The 26,499-nt window shown below is 43.5% G+C and overlaps 1 protein-coding gene across 3 annotated transcripts in view; it reads left to right on the top strand.

Moving 5' to 3' along the window:
- The window catches only part of SEPTIN4 (septin 4), a 55,807-nt gene that overhangs the window by 16,412 nt on the left and 12,896 nt on the right, over nt 1-26,499 (top strand). For 2 of the 3 annotated variants that reach the window (XM_070932122.1, XM_070932123.1), the window contains exons 1-9: nt 8,013-8,283; nt 10,556-10,649; nt 11,134-11,220; nt 12,246-12,369; nt 15,411-15,545; nt 17,230-17,347; nt 19,162-19,263; nt 20,247-20,343; nt 26,233-26,395. In XM_070932122.1, coding sequence (XP_070788223.1) covers nt 8,101-8,283; nt 10,556-10,649; nt 11,134-11,220; nt 12,246-12,369; nt 15,411-15,545; nt 17,230-17,347; nt 19,162-19,263; nt 20,247-20,343; nt 26,233-26,395 — 1,103 coding nt within the window. In that variant the 5' untranslated portion in view covers nt 8,013-8,100. Of the gene's footprint in view, nt 1-7,959; nt 8,284-10,555; nt 10,650-11,133; nt 11,221-12,245; nt 12,370-15,410; nt 15,546-17,229; nt 17,348-19,161; nt 19,264-20,246; nt 20,344-26,232; nt 26,396-26,499 lie in introns of those variants that run through there. The other variant, XM_070932124.1, reaches the window with a different exon arrangement.

Genomic DNA, 26,499 nt, shown 5'->3' with positions numbered 1-26,499 from the left:
CCTCGGAAGGATGGAAGGCTGAGTCAACCTTGAGCCGGTGAGATTTGAACTGCCAAATTCCAGGCAGTCAGCAGAAGTAGCCTGCAGTGCTGCACTCTAACCACTGCACCACCTTGGCTCATATAAAAGTTATATAAAAGTTTTTAGTAAGACTGAGAGGGTATAGTCTAGGCCTGGAAGATGTTCCGTCCTTGCTGTGGAGCAGGTGAGCTTTGGAGGATGTCCTGCTTATGAGATGCTTCATTTATATTGGACTGCTGGTCCCAAAGGTGCTCGATTTCAAGTGGCAAGAGCTGACAGACAGGCCTTTTTGACCGTGACCCATGTTTCTCTTTTGAGACCAGTTTAATGATTACAAGTTTGATGACTTCCAGGGAGCTGATGATAACTGAATTCTTCCAGAATGTTTGGAAGGAGGGTGACTGGCCCCATAATGCATTTTAGTATTCCTGTTTGTAAGTTGTTTCTGTGCTGTTTTTATAGATTTTGTTGGTGATAACCTTATTAGGGAGTTCGTGTGATATGCAAATATTTTTTTTTAAAAGAATGCTGATGATACTCAACTTTATTTGTCTTGGGACACAAATCAGACCATGCATAGACATCATTGGTACTTGACCCCAATGTAGACATTAAAATCTGGTCTCTACCTTTCCCGGGGCTTTTGGGTTAGTGTGGTTGGGTGAAGCTCTTTGTGTTTCTGCTGGTGGAAGAGAGAAGTTGTTCCCTTTGACTGAAGCTATTTATGGAGTTTAATTATTGATTGGTTTTCTCTGTGTGTGTATGTTAAGTTGCCCAGAGTCGTTTCAAATTCAGCGGCTTAGAAATTTGATTTTTAAATGTAATTAATAATTGAGCGCCAGAAAATCAATCTGAACTCAGATAAGGCAGAGGTACTTTGAATGTATGGCTCTGATACTTACAGAACTGCTTGGGTTACATAGGAGTTGAACTCTTCCTGAAATAATGAGCTATGTGTTACGAAGTACCCTTGGATCCATCATTGTCTTAGTGATATTGATGACTAAAAGCATCAAGCTATCCTACTTAGCTTAATTTTAATTATGTTTATTTATTGATTAAATTTATATGCTACCAAAAATCATTCCAAGTCCTGGTAATTTACATCAGAATAATGTACAATAAAATGACCATGGTAAGAAAGCAATTATATTAAATAGCAGTAACAATATCACTTAGACTTATATACCACTTCATAGTGCTTTACAGCACTCTCTGTAAGTGGTTTATAGAGCCAGCATATTGCCCTCAACGATCTGAGCCCTCATTTTACCGACCTCAGAAGGATGGAAGGCTGAGTCAACCTTGAGTCAGTCCGCATCAAACTCCTGGTAGTGGAAGGTAGAATTAGCCTGCAATACTGCATTCTAACCACTGCGTCACCACGGCTCCTCCTTAAACACCCACGGTATAAAAATAAAAGATGAGATGCATAATAATTATGGCAAACAATCACATCCCAAAAATATTTAGCCTTCACTGGCTTCTGGAAGCCCATTAATGAGAGGCGCAGTCTGATGATGTTGGAGTTGCTTATTGATCTTTTGGAAAGCCATGTTTCTACAAGACCCGGGGACCAGAGAGTCTTCTCAGGCTATAGAAACCAGAGCAGTACATTTGTAGAAGAAGGTTCCTTGGGTTGCTGCAACAATGCATGGGAAGGCTCCATGCAAACTAAACCCATACCACAGCCTTTTCAAGGTCATGGTTGAATGGATGGATGCATGTAGCAATTACACAGGCATAATGGGTGATATTGATTAGGATGGATAAGCCAAGCTCTACTCAGATGATGCAGGATGGCTGGGGAGTCACTGTGACCCTATTCCTACCTTGCTCCACTCTGCAGCAGAGGATGCTGCCTTTACTTGTAGGTCATCGTCAAAAAAAAAAAGAAAGAAAGAAAAAAAAGCAATTTCCAGTTGAGGGAGGATGGCTGGTTAATTGGCAGAGCATGTATTGGACAATAGCCCAGAGGGGAGGGGGACAAATCAACCTGGGTCTCTTATGGCCTTTCCAATGAAAATGCATTCCAAAAGCAGAGCTGTGAACAATTTGTGCCTCAGGCCTATAGTACTAGTGTAGGTGGTTCAGTAATTTGATGTGATCACAGTCTATCCTTTTGGACTGGGGAACATCTGGAATTCCCCCGGGGGAACTGTAGAGGTGTAGATGTCTCCAAGCCAAAGTTCCATGCTGTTCATTTTAGCAGCAAAACATCAAGTTGATTTGAACCAATTCGTGAGGAAAGCTTGTGATTTATTATTATTTTTTTGCTTAGCTTTGGCATTTGACGTGTTTTCATTGTTTTAGTCCCCTTTCAGGGAACTCCAGTACAGTACAAACCATATTCTACCTTGAGTAGGATGTTGGGATTTACAGATCAAAAACAGATAGGATCTTCTCATTTTCAGCCCATGAGCAAATAAGGCTTAAGTTGTCCTTAGCAGTAGTGTGTAAAGGAAGAGCCTTGGTAGTACAGTGGTCTAAGGCACCCTGTTATTAAGCTGGTTATTAAGACCAGCTGCCTGCAATTACTGCAGGTTTGAATCTCGCCAAGGCTCAAGGTTGACTCAGCCTTCCATCCTTTCTAAGGTAGGTGAAATGAGGACCCAGATTGTGGGGGCAATAAGCTGACTTTGTATAAATATACAAAAGAATGAAGGCTATTGCTTAGCTAATTGTAAGCCGCCCTGAGTCTCCGGAGAAGGGCGGCATATAAATCAAATAAAAAAAAAAAATCCCCTTTTTCTGATGCTGTTGAAAGGCAGCTTCAAGTTAAGTAAACCTTGAAGTTTACTTACTTCAAGTTAAGTAAAATCTCTGTTACCACCTTTGAGTAACATCAGAAGTTTGCAGCAATTGGGACCAGAGTAAATAGGTGCATAATAGAGATTGGAAATGGAGACAACAAATTTAGATCTGTTTTTTTCCCCCAACCCAAGCATGATTGTAACGCCATGATCTTGTGAGGGGATTATCCAGGCTTGTATTCTGATTTTTTGGATACTGTTGCAGTGTTTCAGTTTATTGTTAATATTTGAAGTTGTCACTTCAAAGATCTAATTGCTTTTTTAGTTATTGGCAGCAACCTTAATTAGATTATTGGATTGTCCCATCTTCTATATACTGGACACCACACTGATTCAGAAACTATCTATATGGGTTGGGTCCAGGGTGGATTTGATTTAAATCGAGTCGACTTAAATCACGATTTAAATCATGATTTAAATCACTAGTAAAAAGGCTTCATTTAAATCAACTTGATTTAAATCATAATTTTTAAAGAGCAACTGTCATCTCTGTCCCGCAGTAGCTCCTCCTCTAACCCGCTGTTGACTCATCGACAGTCCCAATATTGCAAAATATACAGCCTCATGCTACATAACTAAGCTCCATTTCATGCTGAATAAACTAAATTATTAATGTATCTTAAATAGAAAATTATTTACTCCAAAAGCATTTTATTAAAATAAAATTGATAAAAATAAAAAAACCCGATTTAAATAAAAAAAAATCTGATTTTTTACAAAAAATCATCGGTTTTTATCCACCCTGGTTGGGTCCCCAGAACTACCATGTAGTGGATGCTGAACCATCATCCAGCATCTTTGCTTCATTGAAAACACACACACAATCTTGTTTGTGTCCCCTGGAGAAGGAGAATCTAGGGTAGGTGTGGGGAAAAATGGCCCCTTTATGACTTGTGGACTTCAACTCCAAGAATTCCTGATCCAGCATGACTGGCTCAGAAATTCTGGGAGTTGAAGTCCACAAGTCATAAAAGGGCCATCGTTCCCCACCCCTTGAGCTAGGGCAGAGGTGTCAAACTTGATTTCATTGAGGGCCGCATCAAGGTTGTGTTTGACCTTGGGGGGCTGGGATGGGTGTGGCCAGTTCAACATTACTCGTGTTGGGGTCGTCTGTGGTGGCCCGAACGCACTGCCAGCAAAAACCGGCTTCTGAGCTCCATTTTTGGCTGTGATGACCTCCTGCAACCCTCTGCCAGCAAAAAAGAAGCTTGGGAGGTCCGCATGCAGCTCTCCTGAGCTCTGTTTTCACTGACAGAGGCACCACGGGCTGGTCCTTCACTGTTTCCAGGGCAGCCCCACGAGCCAGATCTAAGCACCCCGTGGATTGCATCCGGCCCCCATGCCTTGAGTTTGACACCCCTGACCTAGGGGAATCTCAGTCTTTCCAGGATAGAAGTGCCTTCCTTCTGAAGATGATTCCAAGTCTGCCTAAGCAGACGTCCGAGTTATTCTGAGTGGCGAGGAAATTATATTCACCCCAGTGTTCAGCCACAAAACTAATGAAGTTAATAAATACTCAAGGCTAAGTCTAATTCAGCAACTTGTTCAAATGCTGAGTTTTTACCTGCTCTGATTAAAAATGTTGCTGTATGAATCAGGGTGGATTTGATTTAAATTGAGTTGATTTAAATCACTAGTAAAAAGGCTTGATTTAAATCAACTCAATTTAAATCATAATTTTTAAAGAGCAACTGTCATCTCTGCTACTCCTTTGACCCACTGTTGACTCACCGATAGTCCCAGTGTTGCAGAATATACAGCCTCATGCTACATAACTAAGCTCCATTTCATGCTGAATAAACTAAATTATTTATGTATCTTAAATAGAAAACTATCTTACAATAGATTTTTACCCCAAAAGTTTTTTATTAAAATAAATTTGATAAAAATGAAAAAAATCCGATTTAAATCAAAAAATCCGATTTAAATCAAAAAAATCTGATTTTTTTGACTTTTTTAAAAAAATCATTGATTTTTATCCACCCTGCTCGCCATACTACTTTCCTGAGAAATGCCTGATTTCAGATGAAATGGGGTCTCCTCGTATAGTATGGGAATTCCAATTTCTGACCTATCCAATTTGTGGATCTATAATTGCTGCTGCTACTACAATATAAATAAGTAAGAGATGCCATCCACCACATAATTCTAATTGTTCTTTAACACCGCAGACATGAAACTCCCCATATATACTTTCCTGAGATAACACCATTTACAGATGCACCATTTAGCAACTGCATTTGGGAGCAGCAACTGGGTCGTTAAGCAAAGCAGTCACTAAGTAAAACTGCAACCTTGCTTATCTTCAGTTTTCCTTTCCTTTTACAGACCCGTGAAAGTTGTAAATGTGAGGATTGATTGAAAAGTTTCTTTTTCATCACTGTGGTAACTGCAGTGGTCACTAAACAAGGCAGTTTCAAAGCAAGGACAGTTCATTTAATTCAAATTTAGCTTTCCTTTGGCTTCTCCTCTTTTTGGAGCAGGGCTCCTGATATGTCACCTCAAGGGCAGGTGCTGCCCTTGAAACAAAAGTTGTGTGCTCCCATCCTATGATATGAGATAGAATCATAAAATTGGAAGGAGCCATTTGGGCCACCAAGTTAAAGTATCTGAGAGAGATAGCTGTTTAGTCTCCTCTTCCACATAACCCATCAACCCTCTAGGTAATTGGCTTCACTATTGAATTGCTCTTAGGGTTAGGAAGTTAGTTTTTTCTAATGTTTAATTGGAACTTTAAATCAGTCTTATAGCTTACTCTCTAGAACAGTGTTTCTCAGCCTGGCTGGGGAATTCTGGTAGTTGAAATCCAAACATCTCAGTTGCCAAGGTTGAGAACACTGCTCTAAACTGAGAATGTACAAGTATTGACCTTCTATATATCCTTTCAGATATTTGAAAAATGCTAGCATCTTTCCCCTCATTATTCTTTTCCTGAGTGGAAACATTCTTGACTCCTTCAGTCTTTTTATAGGGCTTAATTTTATTCCCTCTGTTGTTCATTCGTCCAGTTACTCTGAGCCCTTCTGAAAGTATGGTGTTGTTCAGAACTGAGTTATAAGTAGAGGTAGTCCTCAATTTACAACCATTTGTTTAGTAACTGTTCAAAGTTACAGTGGCACTAAATCCCGGGGTCACCTTTTGCGACCTTCTGACAAATGTGAAAAATGGTCATAAGTCACTTTTTTTCAAGTGTTGTAACTTCGAATGGTCACTAAATGTAGAACTACCTCTATGTTGAGAAATGGATATTGTCAATCCTGAAGCTACCCTGACAGATAAACTACACTTTTCATTTTAGGTGCAAGGAAGCTATTTGCCTAATTATTTAAATCAGGGGTGTCAAACTCAATTTCATTGAGGGCCCCATCAGGGTTGTGTTTGACCTCAGGGGGCCGGGGTGGGTGTGGCCAGTTTGACGTCGGGGGTGTCTGTGGTGGACTGAGCACCCTGCTAGTGAAAACAGGCTCCCGAACTCCGTTTTTGGCTGCCATGGCCTCCTGCAACCCTCTGCCAGTGAAAATGGAGCTTGGGAGCCCGTTTTCACTGGCAGAAGCACCGCAGGCCAATCTTTTGCTGTTTCCAGGGTGGCCCTGCAGGCCAGATCAAAAGAGCCGAGGTGGCGCAGTGGTTAGAGTGCAGTACTGCATCTACTTCAGCTGATTGCTAGTTCAGCAGATCAGCAGATCAAATCTCACTGGCTCAAGTTTGACTCAGCCTTCCATCCTTCCAAGGTGGGTAAAATGAGGACCCAGATTGTTAGGGGCAATATGCTATTTAGTATACTGTCTTTGGTGTAAGCCGCCCAGAGTCCTCGGAGAGTAGGCGGCATAGAAATATGACTAATAAAAATAAAAAAATAATAAAAAATAATACCTTGCAGGCCGACTCTGGTTCCCGGGCCTTGAGTTTGACACCCCTGATTTAAATGATTGCCCTGATGCACACACATCACCCACACCTATGACTATGTTGGGGGCAATATGCTATTTAGTATACTGTTTTTGGTGTAAGCTGCCCAGAGTCTTCGGAGAGTGGGCAGCATAGAAATAATAATAATAATAATAATAATAATAATAATAATAATAATAATAATAATAATAATAATAACAACAACAACAACGACAAAAGTATCTTTGTTGTAGTAAGGAGTCACGTAAACGCCATGGGCAAACATGCTTTGACTTCTGAACATGTAGGTTTGAGGCCAGAGCCTTTGTGGACTTCTTGTGCACTTTTCTCTTTGATTTATCTGTCTTTTGCTCCTTTCACCCCTAATTCTAACACCTGCCCTGCCCAATCCTCTCGACTCAGGGAGAGGAGGTAGAAGGAACCATAGCTGTCCTGGAAGACTCCAAGGAGATGCAGCCCAGTGAAGCAGAGATGCCTTTTGCTGGTGCCCTGAAAGAGGATGCTAATCCCAGCCACTTTGGGCAGGCTGAAGAGCCTGCCAGCATCCCCCAGGAGCACACAGTAAGAATTTTGCATACACGATGGAATTTTCCCTCCGTTTTCCTCTGCAGACCCCAGTTTACTCCCTATTCCCCCAGTCTGGGTTCTTGCCCCTAGCATATGACTCTTCTTCATTTTCAAAATGAACTATCCTTCATTTTCCCAGTACTGCAAATGATAATGTGCATGTATTATTTACAGATCAAAAGAGGCTCCATGATTCTTCCCTTTCCTGTTTGGAATTTATGGATGGTGAATTAAGTGTCAAGGATATTCAAGTGACATGGCTGCATAGTAGTTAGTTGTAAAAAACAAAAACAAACCCTTTTTGATTCTGAGTGATCCCAGAATGCTCTTGTCAGGAAATACTGATCAGAAAAACGGTGCCCTGAAAGAGGATATTTCAGTAACAACCAATTAAATAAGCAAGTTAAGAGTTGCCCATATGCGTGAATAAAAAGAAAGAAGAACTTCTTGCTGCTTTTGAGTCAGTGACACTGGAAAGGGAAGGATCTTGGAGCACCGTATTAAAAATCAATACTACATCATGAATGAAGACCTGCAAATATATATAGCAGGATGGAAAGATAGCTGAAAGGATATGACACTCAGATCCATCTCTTCACACGAGCATTGTTTTCTGTTTTTGTTCTCTCCCGCAATCTCTCCTGCCCAGATAAAGCACTTTCTGAAGGAAGACTCAGAAGAAGCTGAGCTGGTCCAGTTCCTTAACGATTCCCCAACAGAAAAGACCTTCCACCAGGTGAAGCCAGAAGCCATCCATCGGGAGAAAAGATCCGGTCCAGGTGGGCCTGAAATGTTCCCTAGTGCTGCAATCCAGGCCATTCCCAAAGATGCCTTGGAGGAAAAGGAGCAGAAGGCCTTCTACCGCCCTCACCCTCTAGACTTGAAACAGCAACACATGGCTGCTCCAGCACCGCCAAGTCCATCCCGTCCCAGAAGCCCCTGGGGCAGGCTTGACCCCTATGAATCGGATGAGGTAAAGCATCTCTACAGCATTTCTGTCAGCACCTTCCATCTTCCAGCCCAGTGGTGAAACCCAAATTTTTTTTATTGCCGGTTCTGTGGGCATGGCTTGGTGGGTGTGGTGTGGCTTGATGGGCGTGGCTTGGTGGGCATGGCAGGGAAAAGATACTGCAAAATCTCCATTCCCACCCTACTCCAGGGGAAGGAATACTGCAAAATCCCCATACCCTCCCCACTCCTGGGGGAAGGATATTGCAAAATCTCCATTCCTACCCCACTCTGGGGCCAGCCAGAGGTGGTATTTGCCAGTTCTCCAAACTACTTAAAATTTTCCCTACCGGTTCTCCAGAACCTGTCAGAACCTGCTGGATTTCACCTCTGGGTGAAATGCACTTACCTTCGCTGCCGGATTGCAAACGTGAGAGTGCGCCTCCTCCACGCAAGTGCAAAGCCTTCAAAAAGAGGGTCAAAAACGGACGTGATGACGTCTGGGTGGGTGGGCGGAACCTCCCGCTGCCGGCCCTACCGGATCGTGCGAGCTGGATAGATCCGCCTGGATTTCACCACTGTTCCAGCCCCTTCAGAATCTCCCTTTTGTAGAACTGGACACAACAGGATTGTGGCCACGGATGTTTGAATGTACAGGAATAGTCAACCTGGATTCCTCCTCATCCTTTTTGATGGGAGTATTTTGCTTATGTCATGGAGTAAGCTGCTTCTAGAAGTAATGTTTTGCTGTGCTTCAAATGCTGTAGTAATGAAATGAGTGCCCCCAAATGATGCTTTTCAAGCTGGACATATCATTGCAGGGGTGAAATGTAAAATTTGTTACTACTGGTTCTGTGGGCGTGGCTTGGCGGGGGGGGGTGTAATGTGACTGGGTGGGTGTGGCCAACTTTTTTTTTTTTTAAACTTTTCAAAGCATTTTTTCTAATGCTTTGAAAAGCCTCTGCTGATCAGGCAACTCAGCTGGGATCGTCAGAGACTTTTCAAAGCATTTTTTTTACCACCTCTTCGGCCAAGAGGTTGCAGAAAAAAATGCTTTGAAAAACCTCTGAGGATCCCAGCTGAGCTGCGCGATCATCAGAGGCTTTTTTTTTTTTACTTTTAAAAGCATTTTTTCGTCGGAAGAGGTTGTAGAAAAAATGCTTTTAAAAGTTAAAAAAAAAAGCCTCTGATGATCGTGCGGCTCAGCTGGGCATGGTGGTGGTGGTGGGGGCCGCAGGGATTTTTGCTACTGGTTCTCTGAACCACTCGCCGCCATCGCTACCGGATCGGGCGATACAGTCCGAACCGGGAGCATTTCATCCCTGTATCATTGGCATTCCCATGTTGAAGAAAGCACAGAAATAAAACAAGGGCTATTTTATTGATCAGTTGATGACTCACTGACATGAACAGTGGGTGTATAAATGCACAGAGATCCATTTCCTGAGTCTTGTATAGAAGACTTATGTCATTCATAAAAAATACTTTAATAAAGAATGTTTCTCGCCAGTAACACAATTATTGTATTTACCTAGTGTGTTTAATCAAATCAAGTTAAAGGCTGAGTGAGTAAATTTGCACAGCATGTGAAGTTTAGTTACTTTTCAAAAGTTTATTTGTGGTGCAAAAACTAAGCCTATTTAATTAATGTTATTAGTGCATTATGTGTGCTCCATGGCTTAGGACCTGGCTATTTACGGGACTGCCTGCTGCCACCAATAGCCTCCCACCGACCAGTACGCTCCCATAGAGAGGGGCTCCTCCGGGTGCCGTCAGCCAAACAATGTCGACTGGCGGCCCCCAGGGGGAGAGCCTTCTCTGTGGGGGCACCTACGATCTGGAACGAGCTCCCCCCGAGATACGGAGGATTCCGGATCTGCGTACCTTCCGTCGTGCACTTAAGACGTTCCTATTTCATCAAGCTGGCCTGACCTAAATTTTTCCTCTTTTTAAATGGAAATTTTAAATTTGGTTTTAATTTATTGGGGTTTTAAAATGGTTCAGCCAAATTTATTTAATTAGTTTTATCTCTATTTTAAATTTTGTATCTATATGTTTTATTTTATGGCTGTTCACCGCCCTGAGTCCTTCGGGAGTAGGGCGGTATACAAATTTAATAAAATGAAATGAAATGAAAAATGAAATAAACTCGGAAATAGATTAATTTTGTAACCAAGTTAAATTTATTGCGTGAATAACTTTTAAAAAACTGTTTCAGACAAATGATTCTTGCAAAAAAGGCCTGGCAATTTGTAATACTGCTTTTCTCTCTCTCTCTTCTTTTTCCTCTCTCTTAGGATGATAAAGAGTATGTGGGATTTGCAACACTTCCTAATCAGGTCCATCGGAAATCTGTGAAAAAAGGATTTGATTTCACACTAATGGTTGCAGGTATCAATGCTGAAATTACAAGGGCTGTTTCAGGAGACAGTATATAATTGTTGCAGATTAAAAGCACATTATTCATGGCAAAGAACTATAATTAAAACTAAATTTCATTTGCCTTATGTTTAGATAATGTGTGTATAAAAGTCTAAAGGGAGAAGAAAATATATTCTGTTGCATTTAATCTATGAGATCTTAGAAATAATTCCACAGTATTTTTTATTGGATTGGATTGTAAAGTTGGATTTCTTAGCACTCTTAGTGAACCTGTGGATAGTCTAAGCTGTAGATACCAAAGAGCTAGAAATAGGAAGATTGGCTTTAACTATACAAACTAGCTATGCAAATTGCCACTGATTGTTTTCTTTAAAAAATTCCTCTTTATTTAAAGCATTCCTCACATTTGCTGCTTTTTCCTTCAGAAAAACTGTTTCTTAAGAACTCATTTTCCTTATATGTAATATTAACTGTTCCTCCTCTTCCTCCTCAGGAGAGTCTGGGCTGGGGAAGTCCACTCTGGTGAATAGTCTTTTTCTTACAGACCTATACAAAGATCGCAAACACTTAAATGCAGAAGGTATTTGTTTGTTTGTATGTATGTTCCTTTATGCTTCTTCCTTTCCAACTCTTAATACATAACACATATGCTGGCTGGGGAATTCTGGGAGATGAAGTTCATCCATCTTAAAGTTGTCAAGTTTGAGAAACGCTGTCTTAGCAGCTCGCAAACAACAAACATAATAATAAAATACAAAATGGAAAAAATACAATAACTGTAAAACAAACAGCGGACAATAAGCCAAATCAAATAATCATAAAGCAAAGTTATGTAGTGGTGATACTAAGCCTGAAAGATTCTCAACCCTCAGCTCCCAGAAATCCTTTGGATCATTGCCCCTTAGCTCCACTTCCTTTCTGTTGGTAAGTTACACCTGCAACCACCTGTCTTCCAGGAGGAAATCTTTCCTTGATGAGCCTGTGCGCCTTACCAGCAAGTAAAAATAAATTAATAAAATGAAATAGTTCCTCTATTGTTAGTCCTGACAATGTAGTGTGAAGGGATGTGACTAAGGAAGTCAGTTTCCTTCTCCTTTGAAAGACAGATCAATTTTATAAGTTTGACAGAAAGTTTAATTTTATTTTTTTAAAACGAAAAGGAAAATGGTAAAAATCCCTTTTTTAATTTTAATCATGCACAAAACAAAAGTCAAGTAGAGAGCTGTGAAATCACAGACGTCTCAAAAGAATCTCCAATAGGAAAACCATACAAAGCAATCGATGAAACGGTATTGGTCTGTGGCCAATTCTGCAATATTCTGCAACAAATACTCCACGGTATTTCTAGCTCCTGTATGCATTCTCTGGATTTTTTCAGATTCTGTTAAATACCAGCTTTTAATAAAAGATGCAGGAGCAATGCTCTTTTAAGGAGCCAAAACATTTCTAAACAATTGAAAGAAAGTGGAAATAAGAAAGGAATCTTATTTCTGGTGGAAAGGCATTCCATTAGAGATCTTATTCTTGCATAGTTTACATTTCAATTGATTTGGAACTTTGCAAATACACCTTCTCTGATTCTCCTTTTTCTATCTCGGGGACTAGAACGGATTGTCCAAACGGTGGAGATTACCAAGCATGTGGTAGACATAGAAGAGAAAGGGGTGAAACTTCGCTTGACCATCGTGGACACACCAGGCTTTGGAGATGCTGTAAACAACACAGAATGGTATGTCTCCCTGGAAAGTGGAAAGGAATTTGCCCGAGGAAAGCCTGATTGCAGAACCATGAGAAATTGTAGGGAGGGAATCCCATTAGGCGTTTCTTGCAGGGATGAGGTAACCCTTGGATGGAAGCCAAGACTATGGTAAAAATAATCTGCAAGAGACAAAGGCCAGCTGGCTGAAGGACAGGTAAATCCTGCTGCAGGCACTAGGAAGAAGAACTGAGACTTGCCCAAGAGGGAGTCTTTTTTTACATGCATTGTTCATCGGGCTCAGATATGAATTTTGAAGTCTAATAGTATTCATTAAAAAAAATTAAAATCTGAACTAGAAAGGAATTCCTGTCTTACATCAGATCTTGAGAAAATTATATTTCCAAATGGCATCTCTGTTTTTTTCCTTTTCAATTCCCTAGGGATATAGATAAGAGAGAGGGTGGTATGGACAGAAAGAGGAAGGGGGCACCCTGACCTCAGGCTCTCTCTTTGCTTAAGCCATTGCTAATTTTAAAAATCACATGTTAGCACAATAATGCGTAGGATCATCCAACGCAGATTAGAGCCCTCCGTGGAAAAAGAGATGCCAGATGTTCAAGCTGGCTTTAGAAAAGGCTGAGGAACATGAGATCATTATTGCTGATGCACACTGGATGACACAGAAAGCCAAATACCAACAAGAAGTATTATGTTCTTCATTAGTTATAGAAATATCTTTGTTTAGATCACACCGAACTGTTGAATGTGCTTAGAAAAATAGGAATCACAGAACAACTCATAGTCCGTATGAGTAACCTACAGGTAGTCCTCGCTTACCGACTACCTATATAGTGACCAATGAAAGTTACTACAGTATTAAAAAAAATACCTTGCCACCTATTTATGATTGTTGCAATGTTTACCAGTCATGTGATTGCCAATAGTGTGCTTCGTAACTGGCACACATTTTTGCTTGTGACAAGCAGAGCGAACACTGTGCAGTACAGAAGGCAGAAGTACAATCTCATGAGAAGGCCGTGTGTGATTTGGATTAGGTCACATATGATTTGGAAGAGGGGCCGGCACAGTCTCGGGAAGAAAACCTGGTGCGGCCAGCAATTACCTCATGAAGGCCTACGCCAGGCACTTCAGTAGCAGCAGGAAGGTCAATTGAGGGGAGCAAGGCTGGGAAAAATGGCAGGAGCATTGAGTGCAGGACGGTGGGTGAAAAGATGACTGGGCGGAGAGCAGGGTGACAGAGGTAGCATAATGCAAGGTGGCCAAAAGGGCAGAGATACGGAGGGAAATTGGTGGTGGTGGTGGGAGGAGTTGAAGAGGAGGCAGCCCCTTACTTACAAAGGAGGGACCAGGCCAGGAATGACTTAGATCAGGGTAGATCCTTTGAATCTTTGGGATTCAGTTAATCATAGAACTGGGATTGCCAGCATTGCCATCTCTAAACAATGTGATCACATGACATAATTTGATGCAACTGCATCATTTAGCATTGGAACTCCTGGCCCCAATTGCTATCGTAATTCAAGCACTTACCTGTATTGACTCTTTTCAACTTTGGTGTTGGAGAAGACTCTTGAGAATACTATGGAGAGTCAAGAAATAAACAAATGGATCATTGAACAAATCAACCAGAGTTCTTACTTAAGGCACAAATGACCTGACTCAGTTATTCTATTTTGGGCACATTATGCGAAGTCCTAGCTCTTTGGAGAAGGCTCTGATCCTGGGAAACGAGGAAGGAAAGAGGACGATCAACAACAAGGTGGATGAACTTATTTACAGTGAGTGACAACGAGTGCACTGTTGAAAGACGTGGATGACCAAGTTAGGGACACATCTTTCTGCAGAAAATCTATCTATGTGGTTGCTAAGAGTCAATACCAACTTGATGGCGCATAATCAATTTAAATGTTTTTGAAAAGGTGGCTGAGATCCTGTCAGATATAATTTCTTTCAAAATAACTCGAGCGGGGTTTGGGTTTTTTTTCGTTCCTGAGGTCATTTGATACCATATCAGTGGATAATTTGATTCCTGGTAGATTGAGTGAGCTGTGTTGACATGTAAGAGAGACTGTTACATTTCTGGAGTAGTTCTACTGATTTCTGAGCTACAGCAATTGTGAACCAGCAGGGAGACTTCTGAAGGGAAGGGAGATATTTAATCTTTATCTCCATAATGGCTTATCAGGCATGAACACATTAGAAGTCCTACTGAATTACTCTGAACAGCCCCTCCCCCTCCCAAGAAGAGATGTTCAAAATTTCACCCGTGCTTCCATCCTATCATGGTAGCATGAATGTGCCATTTATGGATGATCAGTGGAGAAGTGTGTGACTCACTCAAGAACTTATATTAAGACTAGCAGAGGTGGATTCAAAACTGAGCCTTCCAAGAGTAGCTAGCCATAATTATATCACAGGCATTTATGCAACTTTCTTCGTCTTCCTGCTCTTTCTCCTCCTCCATCTAAAAAAATAGATCTGGATCTAGATCCTTGGGTGAGTTGCAAAAAAAATATCAAGGATTTCCTAATTGTCAACAATAATATCTGTCCCAGCCCTATACTGTATTGTGTCAGAGTATGAATACTCATAGACTGGAATAGAATAGATATGGTAGCAGGTCAGCCAATGGGGACTGTTTGGAAACTGAAACAGTTTGGAGGCTGGGCATGGCTCAGCTCTGAGTCTGTGCAAAAGCTGCAAACTAGTCTGCCGCTCTGAATCAAAACGGAAACTCTTCTCTGCTGTTGGTATTGTATATTTATTTCATGTGTTATTATGTATATAAAGAAATTTCGAATCCTGCTGAATCAGTTACCTGTGTGCGCTTTCTGGATGTGATTACTGCTGCAAACTCTGACATATTGCTGGTATGAAAAAAAATTGTTTAGAATAACCAGTTCTGGAATTCCAAATTCCTTAACTCAGCATTTTTTTTAAAAAAAGTCTGTGTGATATTTACAGTAAAGTTTACTTTCGATTGTGCAAACATGATGGCTGCCTCCCTTTCAACCCACCAATTCTAAATTATGTTCTCTTTTTTTCCCCAGTTGGAAGCCTGTGGCTGATTATATAGATCAGCAGTTTGAGCAGTATTTCCGGGATGAAAGTGGCCTTAACCGGAAAAATATTCAAGACAACCGTGTCCATTGCTGCCTCTACTTCATCTCTCCTTTTGGTCACGGGTATGAACTAAACCAGCCTACTCATGATCCTGGAACATGCTTTTTCTTTAAAAAAAAAAAGTTGACTAAAGACTTCACAATTGCCTTGCTACCTAAAAGACTCTTATCAGTTTTTTTTCTGGCCCATCCCTTTTAATCTCATGCTCTCCAATATGCAACCCCTGGTTTTCCAGCCTGGAAGTTATATATGGTTAGAATGCTACACGACCTGTAAAGTCTATGTGCAATTAATGTCGTATCTATTCACATAGAAGCCAATCCAAAGATAGGCCAATCCTTGAATTTTTAAACAAAAAACACCTGTGGATAAGCTGGCCTGTATTTTTCATAGTATTTTGGTTACAAATTTGAGGGTCTTCTTGTCTGCGGACGAGCTTATCTACAAATAGATATATGGGAAATACGGGTACTTTTTTAAAAATACAGCATTATTGTATATACTTGAAGATAAGCCCATCCATGGCAGTGGTGGGATTCAATTTTTTTTACTACCGGTTCTGTGGGCGTGGCTTCGTGGATGTGGCATGGCTTGGTGGGCGTGGCTTGGTGGGCATGGCAGGGGAAGGATACTGTAAAAACTCCATTCCCTCCCCACTTCAGGGGAAGGTTACTGCAAAATCCCAATTTCCTCCCGATCAGCTGGGACTCGGGAGGCAGAGAATAGATGGGGGTGGGGCCAGTCAGAGTGGCATTTCCCGGTTTTCAGAACTATTCAAAATTTCCGCTTCCGGTTCTCCAGAACTGGTCAGAACCTGCTGAATACCACCTCTGATCCATGATATATCGATTTTATATTATGGCATGTCTTTCCTCACAGCATGCTGGATATTTGGGTTAAAGGAGAAGAATTCTCTAATGGGGTCCTTGCTCCATAGAATTCAAATTCTTGAAGTCCTTCAGATTGATAGACCCAAGCAGGATCTAGGATAAAGGTGTCTATCCATGAGGGGTTAAAGTAATTGGAAAAGACTCCCCTAAGTTGTTGGAAAACAACAAAAGCTTTCAATATAAGTAACTCTAAAATGTGTGATTCAAATGGTATAATTCTTAAACAATTTGAATGGAAGGCCATACTTCTTTTCATGCTATCTCCTCCTGGAAATTGGAGAATCATTTGTTCTGCAGAGGTTACTACATGAAATAAGGATGTTGTATCTTTGCCAAAAATATAGATTTTTTCCAGTCAGGATACGCTGCATCTGCCAGTTTTGCCTTTCTTTTTTAACGTTTCCTTATATAAATTAATTGAAATACCATAGTTATTTTTGTGAAGTATCATTGATTGCCGCCAAATAATTAGTATAGATTCTAGCACATGGTACCCACTTTTTTGCTTATTGGCCAAAAAAGAAACAATCTCTTTCCACAGCTCCCAGGAATAGAATAGAATAGAATAGAATAGAATAGAATAGAATAGAATAGAATAGAATAGAATAGAATAGAATAGAATAGAATAGAATAGAATAGAATAGAATAGAATAGAATAGAATAGAATAGAATAATAATTTTATTGTCACTTTGAATGTACACTAATCGGAATACATTAAAATGAAATTTCATTGCATACAGCTCTCAAAGGGTCACCACCCCCAATATACATGACATGAACATGACTAAATAAATAAATACAAAATTACGTATATACTTATTCTGTATATAGTGAACTCTTGTCTGCTCTTGGCAGTTTGCGACCTCTGGATGTTGAATTCATGAAAGCGCTCCATCAGCGTGTGAACATTGTTCCCGTCTTAGCCAAGGCTGACACTCTCATGCCCTCCGAGGTGGAACGAATGAAGTGCAAGGTAAAAAAGGAGATCGGAACAAACTCGGGGGGGGGGGCACTTTTCTCACTTCCACAAACAATGTAAAAAACACAACACAGAGATAAATAGAGTAACGTAAGCAAAACTAATTGTAAAAGGAAAACAAAAAAGAAAAGGAAATGTCCAAGATTTTGAAATTGTTTCTGAAGTATAAAAGTATTAAGTACTGGTAGTCCTCGATTTATGACCACAATACAGTTTATTGCTAAGCAGTACAGTTGTTAAGTGAGACATCATGTGACCGCAACTTGCAATCTTCCTTTCTGGCTTCCCCATTGACTTTCTTTATCAGAAGCTGGCTGGGAAGATTACATGATCGTAGGATACTGCGACAGTCATACATGCACGATGGCTGCCAAGTGCCTGAATCGTGATCATATGACTGTGGGGACACTGGTCGTGTGAGTGCCAGTTGCACGTCACTTTTTTCAGTGCCATCATAACTTTAAATGAATGGTTGTAATGCCAGAGCTACCTGTGTATAGATGCACAGCCCGCTGTAATTCTGAGCTAAATGTAGGCCATATGGAATCATACTATCTTGACTATCTAATTTGATATGCTTCTGTTACATCCCCTCTTCCTCACATTGACTTTGTCCTGCTCAACCCTCCCTTCCTCTCCAACCTTCCCCCCTCCCCAATATCCAGACTCTGTGACATTGTGAAATCTGTATTCTTTTTAAAATGAGCATACAGATGGCTTTCAGTCTGTCCCTTAAAGTGGCCACATGCATTTTATGAGAAAGTCAGGGAGGGTGAGGAATTGGAGGTCTGGTGCTGATTAAATGTTGAGCTCTTCACTCCCCTGTTAGCTTTCTTGAAGACCCTGATTGGCTCTTGAAGAAATCTCGGTGTGGCAGTGGGTGCCCATGTTTATGCAGGTTGCTCTATAGTGGGTGTCAGCAACCTTCGGCTCCGGAGCCACATGTGGCTCTTTGGGCCCTCTGCTGTGGCTCCCTGTCATGTGATCCCATCACTGGCTTGCCCTGCCCCTTGCCCTCCCTTCTCAGTCACTCCTCACCTGGGCTGAGAAGGTAAGGGCGACTGCGGGGGATGGAGAAGCAACCAGGGCAGAGACAGAGAGATACAGAGAAAGGGGGTGAGAGAGAGACATAGTGAGATACAGAGAGAGGGGTGGGGGGAGGGAGGGAGAGAGAGAGAGAGAGATGTCATTTTCATTCATTTCATTTTCATTTTATTTGATTTATATACCGCCCTACTCTCGAAGGACTCAGGGCGGTGAACAGGCACAAGATAAAACACATAGAATACAAAGATTTAAGAGCAGAAGTAAAATCGAATTAAATCAGTTTAGCCCAAGACAAATTTAAAACCCCAGGTTTAAGAACAAATTAAAATTTACATTAAAATTTACATTAAAAAGAGAATGGGAGAGGTTAGGCCAGACCAGCCTGGTGAAATAAAAAGGTCTTGAGAGCGCGGCGGAAGGTGCGTAGATCCGGGATCCTCCGTATCTCCGGGGGGAGCTCGTTGAAGAGTCACAAAAGGGTTCTGTGGTTCCCGGTGATTTTTAACAACAGGTTTTCTATCCTAAAGACTGACTGGGTAGGTGTGGCTAGGGGTAGTGGTGGTCATGTGACTGGTCGGAATGAGGGACATCGAGTTGGCCACGCCCACCCAGGTTTTGTGCTCCCAGTGTTTTCTTTCTGTGGGAAACAGGTCCAAATGGCTCTTTGAGTGTTTAAGGTTGCGGACCCCTGCTCTATAGAATAGAAGGAACCAACGCTATGATTGAATTTCATCAGCTGCTGACATCTTCCTCTGTTCTAGATTCGTGATGAAATTGATCGTTTTGGGATCCGGATCTATCAATTCCCTGATTGTGATTCAGACGAAGATGAGGAATTCAAGCAGCAGGATGAAGCACTGAAAGTGAGGGATTACCAACAGTGGACATTGGGATCCACTGGTTCGGCTAGATGTACCTGATTGTGTTAGAACAAATTCAGAAAAAAGCCTAGCTTTCCCCAATCATATTCCACATGTTCTGATGCTTTGACTGTAAAGGAGCTTTTCCTAATATTTGAAAACAATATGTTTCATATTTCCTTGCCTTTTTTAAATTAAATTATTCCAAGCCAGGCATGTATCTCTAATTCCAGTTAAGCTATACTAAAGAGAGGCAGCTAGGCTTGGATTAAACTCTTAGCCTAAGAAAATATTTTTTTTCCATCCTTCTCCCATCCCAGACGTATATGCTCTTGATTTAATACAGCTTTCCCTAGCCTGGTGTCCTCCAGATGTGTTTGGACTGCAGAATGTCAGCCAGGAACCTGGGACATGGCAATCTTATTCATCTGGAGACCGAGAGCAGGCTGGGAGACAACCTTGTTTAATTTAAAACTGCTGCCGTTCTTATAAACATGGGTCCCTAGTTTGGAATCTACAGGTCATTTTTTTTATCACTTCTGTTTTATTGTTGTAGGCCACCCAGAGTAGCCCCACAGTGAGATGGGCAGCAAATAAATTTAACAAATAAAAAATTAAAAAATAATAAATTATACCTTTTTTTTTTGATGCCTGGCCTGAATAATTTAAAAAGAAGAATCTCCTTAATTTAAACAAACGAAAGGAAACTGGTGGAATGTAAAGCACTCGTGCATCGTATTTTATTTACCGTACAACAAGGATCATCTCTTTTCCAAGCCTTTTTTCTTTTTTGATGCCCTCGGAATCCCGTCTCTTACTTCACTGCCAAATTTGGTAGTGCAATTGATGCAAGTCCATGATGCAGTTCCTTGAATCTTTTTGAGGAATGCTCTCTCTTTCATCACTAAATATATGTGAAGTAGCAAAGATTGGGGAAGGCCTCCTGCCATCCTATTTGACTCCTAATTGCCACCGTCCTTCTGCAGGACAGCATCCCCTTCGCTGTGATTGGCAGTAACACCATTGTGGAGATGAAAGGCAAGCGGATCCGGGGGAGGCTGTACCCTTGGGGGATCGTTGAAGGTAACCTATAGCTCCGTGGGGCTCAATAAACTGGGGACTGCAGCTAATGGGTCGACATTGATTCAATACAGAATTCAGCAAAAATGTTCCATGCTCCCCTAGTTTGAATTAACATCCGATTACCAATGCTCTTGTGGGATGGAAGTACAAAATATTGACTTTGGCAGCTTAATGTCTTAGCTTTGGCTGTAGAAATCAATAAAATATTCCTGTCCCCAAGCATTAAATGAGTCGTTTTGTGGGAAGCACGGTAGTTTTGCCCCATATCTTGTTGGAAAAAACAGGAGATAGGGATGAGGGAGAACATTGGCAAGATGCCACCTCTCGGCAATCCCAATGGTTTATTACAGGGGCATTCCCATGGACTGTCAAAAAAGTCAAGATGGTGGGCACAGCTACCCAATCAAAGCCAGGTGTCTTTTTTTGCATGCACTTGACCAACACATTGGGGCCTCAATTGTGCAGTTGTGCCCTTGGCCTTTTTTAAAATCACCCCTGCAGAGGTCCCCAATGTAGACATGGGAGACAAAAAACAAGACAGCGTCTCTCCTATCCAGCCAAAATCCAATTGGACTGGTTGTTGAGTACTTCTTCTGTGTTACAGTTGAGATTGCCTTCTTTAGTGCATTGAAGGCAAAAGGCTAGTTTAGAGGCAACACAGGCCATGCAGCAAACAACCTTTTGCTGTGTCCCGGCACCTGCTGTCTGAGGTGGCTGCTTCAGTCTGTTCTAGGGTAGAGCCAACCCTGGTCCCATCTTAGCCTTTTGTCCCTGTTGGACTTGAAAAATCCAGTTTTAAAGCTTGGATTTGAAGTATGCTGAATTTCAAGATTTGTTGTATGCCTAAAAATCAGTGGTGAAATGTAAAATTTGTTACTACCGGTTCTGTGGGTGTGGCTTGGTGGGGGGGAGTAATGTGACTGAGTGGGTATGGCCAACTTTTTTTTTTTTTTAACTTTTAAAAGCATTTTTTTTCTACAACCTCTTCGGCTGAAGAGGTTGCAGAAAAAATGCTTTTAAAAGCCTCTGATGATCCCAGCTGAGCTGCGCATCATCAGAGGCTTTTTTTTTAACTTTTAAAAAGCCGAAGAGGTTGTAGAAAAAATGCTTTTAAAAGTAAAAAAAAAAAAGCCTCTGATGATCGCATGGCTCAGCTGGGCATGGGGTGGGGGTGGGGGCGCAGGGATTTTTGCTACCGGTTCTCCGAACCACCACCCACCATTGCTACCGGATCGGACGATCCGGTCCGAACTGGGAGCATTTCACCCCTGCTAAAAATGAATCAGAGTCAAACATAGCTTGGGATACCCAATAGTTAGGTAAATGGGGAATGAGAGAGAGAGAGAGAGAGAGAGAGAGAGAGATTGGACAAGCATTTGTCTGAAATGATATAGGGTTTCCTGTCTAAGCAGGGGGTTAGACTAGAAGACCTCCAAGGCCCCTTCCAGCTGTTTTTCTAAGAGAGATTGAATAGAACACATTGATAGAACACTGCTCCCGTCAACTTTGTAACGGGACCGGCCATCGTGAGAGAATGGTTGGCCATTAACCTCTGTTGGAGAAAAAGAACATTGGACCCTCTCCCTGTCGTGAGAGGACAGTGGAGTCCAGCCCTATAAATGGATATTTTGTGACCTTTATGCTCAGTTATCCCTTGGACTATGATAGATTCCCGGACTGGCTTTTCTTTTCCCATCTTTGGCTCGGTTGATGCTCCAAAAAACCGACCTTCTTGCACTGCGAGACTCCCCCCTCTCACAGGCCTGGCCCTCCACGTTATCGAGGGCCTATCTTGATGACGGGCTTTGGGACCCCGAGAGATGGCATGCAGCAAAGAGGGGGCTGAGGGGTTTTTTAGCTAAATTTTTAAGGAAAATTTTAAGGGGACCCGGGAGGACGGGTGGGAGTTGTAAAAGTGGACCTGGGGGGGTCCAGATAGCGACTGTGCGGGATGAGGGGTTGGTTAGCTGCAGCAGAGGGGTCGTGACAGGAAATTTAACTGGGGGGCAGGGGGACGATAGAAAGGGCTGTGTAATTGAAATCATGAGTGGGAGGGGCAGGTACGACGGGTGCAGGGGGTCATATCAAGTGTCGGGGGTGCGCACGCGCTGTCTCCGAGCGATTGCGCACTCCGGCCCCCAATGCGTGACTCGTGTCCTGGGTTGTGTAGAGCCTCAGGCCCAGGGTCCGCGGCTGATGTTATGTAATGCCAGGTCGGTGGTTAATAAGGCCCCCCTCATCTGTGATCTTATTTCGGAGGGGGGTGCAGACCTGGCAGGTATTACGGAGACCTGGTTGGGCCAAGAGGGGGGGGGTCCCCCTCATAGAGATGTGCCCGCCAGGTTTCCATGCATTTCATCAGCCAAGGGCCCAGGGGAGGGGTGGGGGAGTGGCGGTGATCATTAGGGAGAGTCTTTGTCCGAGGGAGACCACTGTTCCTCAGATAGCCGGATGTGAGTCCCTTTGTGTGAAGTGGGGCCGTGCGGTGCAGATGGGTTTGCTGACTATGTACCTGGCTCCCTGCCACGTGGCAGCGACCCTGCCCGAGCTACTCGACGTCATTGCCGGGGTGGCGGTTGATACCCCCAGACTTATTGTCATGGGGGATTTCAACCTCCCATCCGCAGGTGAGGCGTCAGAGGTGGCTCGGGAGTTCATGGCTTCCATGACGGCCTTGGACCTGACCCAGTTAGTTCAAGGCCCCACTCACATAGGGGGACACACTCTGGACCTGATTTTTATCTCTGGTCAGTGGTTGAATGATCTTGGTAGAGGGGACCTAGATATTAAACCCTTGTCATGGACAGATCATTCACTCCTTCAACTAGACTTTCCTACCGCTTGCCCCCACCGCAGGGAGACGGAACCGACCAGATGGTTCCGTCCCAGGCGCCTGATGGATCCCGAAAGGTTCCTGACGGAGCTTGGGCCGTTTCCTGAGACTCTAACACATGACTCGACTGAAGAGCTGGTGGCCGCCTGGGAAAGGGCGGCCGCCGGAGCTTTGGATCGCGTCGTGCCTTTGCGGCCTCTGACCCGATGCCGATCTCAATTAGCTCCTTGGTTCTCTGAGGAGCTGAGAGAGATGAAGCGTCGGAAAAGACGCCTAGAGAGCATTTGGAGGACTAGTCAATCCGATTCCGACCGGACACAGGTGAGGTCCTATATCAAGACCTACCTAGTGGCGATAAAAGCGGCAAAATCTAACCATTTTTCCGCTCTTATCGCATCTGCAGAGAACCGCCCAGCCGCCCTGTTTAGGGTGACCCACTCCCTTCTTCGGGGGGGAGTGCGGGAAGATCCCTTGCAGGGTCGTGCTGAGGATTTTGTGCAATTCCTGCATGATAAAGTCGCTCGGATTCGGGATGGCTTGGACTCCGATTGGATGAGTCCACGGGAGGAGACCGGGGCAGGCCTTGAGAATGTTATCTGGGAGGAGTTTGATCCTGTGACTCCCGAGGATGTGGACAGGGTTCTGGGTAAGATTAGTGCCGCCACGTGTTTATTGGACCCGTGTCCCTCCTGGTTGGTACTGGCCTCCCGGGAGGTTACACGAGGCTGGCTCCAGGGGATTATAGGTGCTTCTTTGGGTGAGGGTGCCTTTCCTGCTGCCTTGAAAGAGGCGGTAGTGAGGCCCCTCCTCAAGAAGCCTTCCCTGGACCCGGCTGAATTAGCCAACTATCGTCCAGTCTCCAACCTTCGTTTTGTGGCGAAGGTTGTTGAGAGCGTGGTGGCACGACAACTTCCCCGGCACCTGGATGAAGCTATCTATCTAGACCCGTACCAGTCGGGCTTCAGGCAGGGGTACAGCACAGAAACGGCATTGGTCGCGTTGGTGGATGATCTCTGGAGGGCTCGGGACAGGGGTTGTTCCTCTGTCCTAGTCCTATTAGATCTCTCAGCGGCTTTTGATACCATCGACCATGGTATCATGCTGCAGCGGTTGAGGGGGTTAGGAATAGGGGGCACCGTTTTGCGGTGGTTCTCCTCCTTCCTCTCCGACCGCTCGCAGTTCGTGTTGGCAGGGGGGCAGAGGTCGACCTCGAGGCGTCTCGCATGGGGAGTGCCGCAGGGGTCGGTCCTCTCGCCCCTCCTGTTCAACATTTATGTGAAGCCGCTGGGTGAGATCATCCGTGGTTTTGGAGTGAAGTGTCATCTGTACGCTGACGATACTCAGCTGTACATCTCCACCCCAGACCACCCCAACGATGCCCTTGATGTGATGTCCCGCTGCCTGGAGGCCGTGCGGGCCTGGATGGGGAGGAACAGGCTCAGACTCAACCCCTCCAAGACCGAGTGGCTGTGGTTTCCGGCGCCCCGATATAGTCAGCAGGTGCCATCGCTGACTATTGGGGGTGAATCTTTGCCCCCCACGGAGAGGGCTCGCAATCTGGGTGTCCTCCTGGATGCGCGGCTGTCTTTAGAAGAGCATATGACGGCCGTGGCCAGGGGGGCCTTTTATCAGGTTCGCCTGATTCGCCAGTTGCAGCCCTTTCTGGATCGGGACGCCCTGCGCACGGTCACTCATGCCCTTGTTACTTCCCGGTTGGACTATTGTAATGCTCTCTACATGGGGCTCCCCTTGAAGAGCACTCGGAAGCTCCAACTGGTCCAGAATGCGGCCGCGCGGGTGGTTATGGGCGCAACCCGTTATGCCCATGTGACACCCCTCCTGCGCGAGCTGCACTGGCTCCCGGTGGTCTTCCGGGTGCGATTCAAGGTGTTGGTTACCACCTTTAAAGCGCTCCATGGCATAGGACCCGGGTACCTCCGAGACCGTCTTCTGCCACCAATAGCCTCCCACCGACCAGTTCGTTCCCACAGAGAGGGCCTCCTCAGGGTGCCGTCAGCCAAGTTATGTCGGCTGGCGACGCCCAGGGGGATGGCCTTCTCTGTGGGAGCCCCAGCCCTGTGGAATGAACTGCCCCCGGAAATTCGTAAGATATCTGACCTCCGGGTGTTTCGCTGCGCATTGAAGACCCTGTTGTTCCGCCAGGCCGGACTATCAATACAATAGTTTTAAATTGGGGTATTTAAATTTATTGGGGTTTTAAATTTGAGCCATTTATTTAATTATTTTAAATTTTATATCATTGTTTTGTTTGTGTTTTTAAATAGGCTGTACACCGCCCTGAGTCCTTCGGGAGAAGGGCGGTATAGAAATAAAATTATTATTATTATTATTATTATTATAATAATATATAATCTTTCTTGATAATAATACTATAGATGTCACCACTCAAAAAAAAACTAAACTACCGAAAATGGTGAAGAATTAAGGTGATGAATTTAACAGCTGCTTTAAAATGTTCTTCAGTTTATTACAGAGCAGGGCCTGTCCACAACCCACAGTGGCAGCATATAGAGAGGGACCTTTGGCAAATCAACTTTAGGAAAACTAAAACAATAATTTCAATATTTGTTATAGGGAGGTACTTTCTCCTCCCCCCCCCCCCCATTTTTATAATAAGGAGAAAGAGAACAGATGGCATCAACAGATCCCAGCAAAATCACTTGAAGCTTGATCATCATGTGTATTCATATGAAAGTATTTCCTCCAAATGTGTGGGTGGGAGTTGCATCCTGTTGAGTCTTATCTTGAACTGCCCAGGTCTCTCTGGAGCGCAGACTCCTAAGAATGTAAGAGGAACCAAAAAGCTGCAAGCAAAATAGGAAACAATAAGCTTTCCTTCATGCTTTTGCCTGCCAGTCGGGGCATTCAGCGATTCCCCAGACAGGCTCCATTTCACTTTCGTTGCTAAAAGCCATCAATAGGCTTTTCATCTCCCATGGATTTGTTTCCAGTTTTGAGATCGTTGAGTAGAAGAGACCGTCACTGCGCTACGCGGTCTTGAATTGCACTCACTGAACTCCGCCTTCCTTTGCCAGTGGAGAACCCAATGCATTGTGACTTTGTCAAGCTGCGCACCATGCTGGTCAGGACCCATATGCAGGACCTGAAGGATGTGACTCGGGAAACCCACTACGAAAACTACCGGGCTCAGTGCATTCAGAGCATGACTCGCATGGTGGTGAAAGAGCGGAATCGCAAGTAAGCTGTGGGGTGCTGGGAAGGAGGAGGTGGAACTGGGGGGGGGGAAGGGAGCTGGGCAGATGGCACAGCTGAGAAGGATAAAGGAGATGTGAAAGGTGGGA

The sequence above is a fragment of the Pituophis catenifer genome, unplaced genomic scaffold, assembly GCF_029215685.1.
Source record: "Pituophis catenifer annectens isolate HBS135680 unplaced genomic scaffold, rPitCat1.0.hap2 SCAF_1, whole genome shotgun sequence".
NCBI lineage: Eukaryota > Metazoa > Chordata > Lepidosauria > Squamata > Colubridae > Pituophis > Pituophis catenifer.
This window is presented reverse-complemented; position numbering and strand designations above follow the sequence as displayed.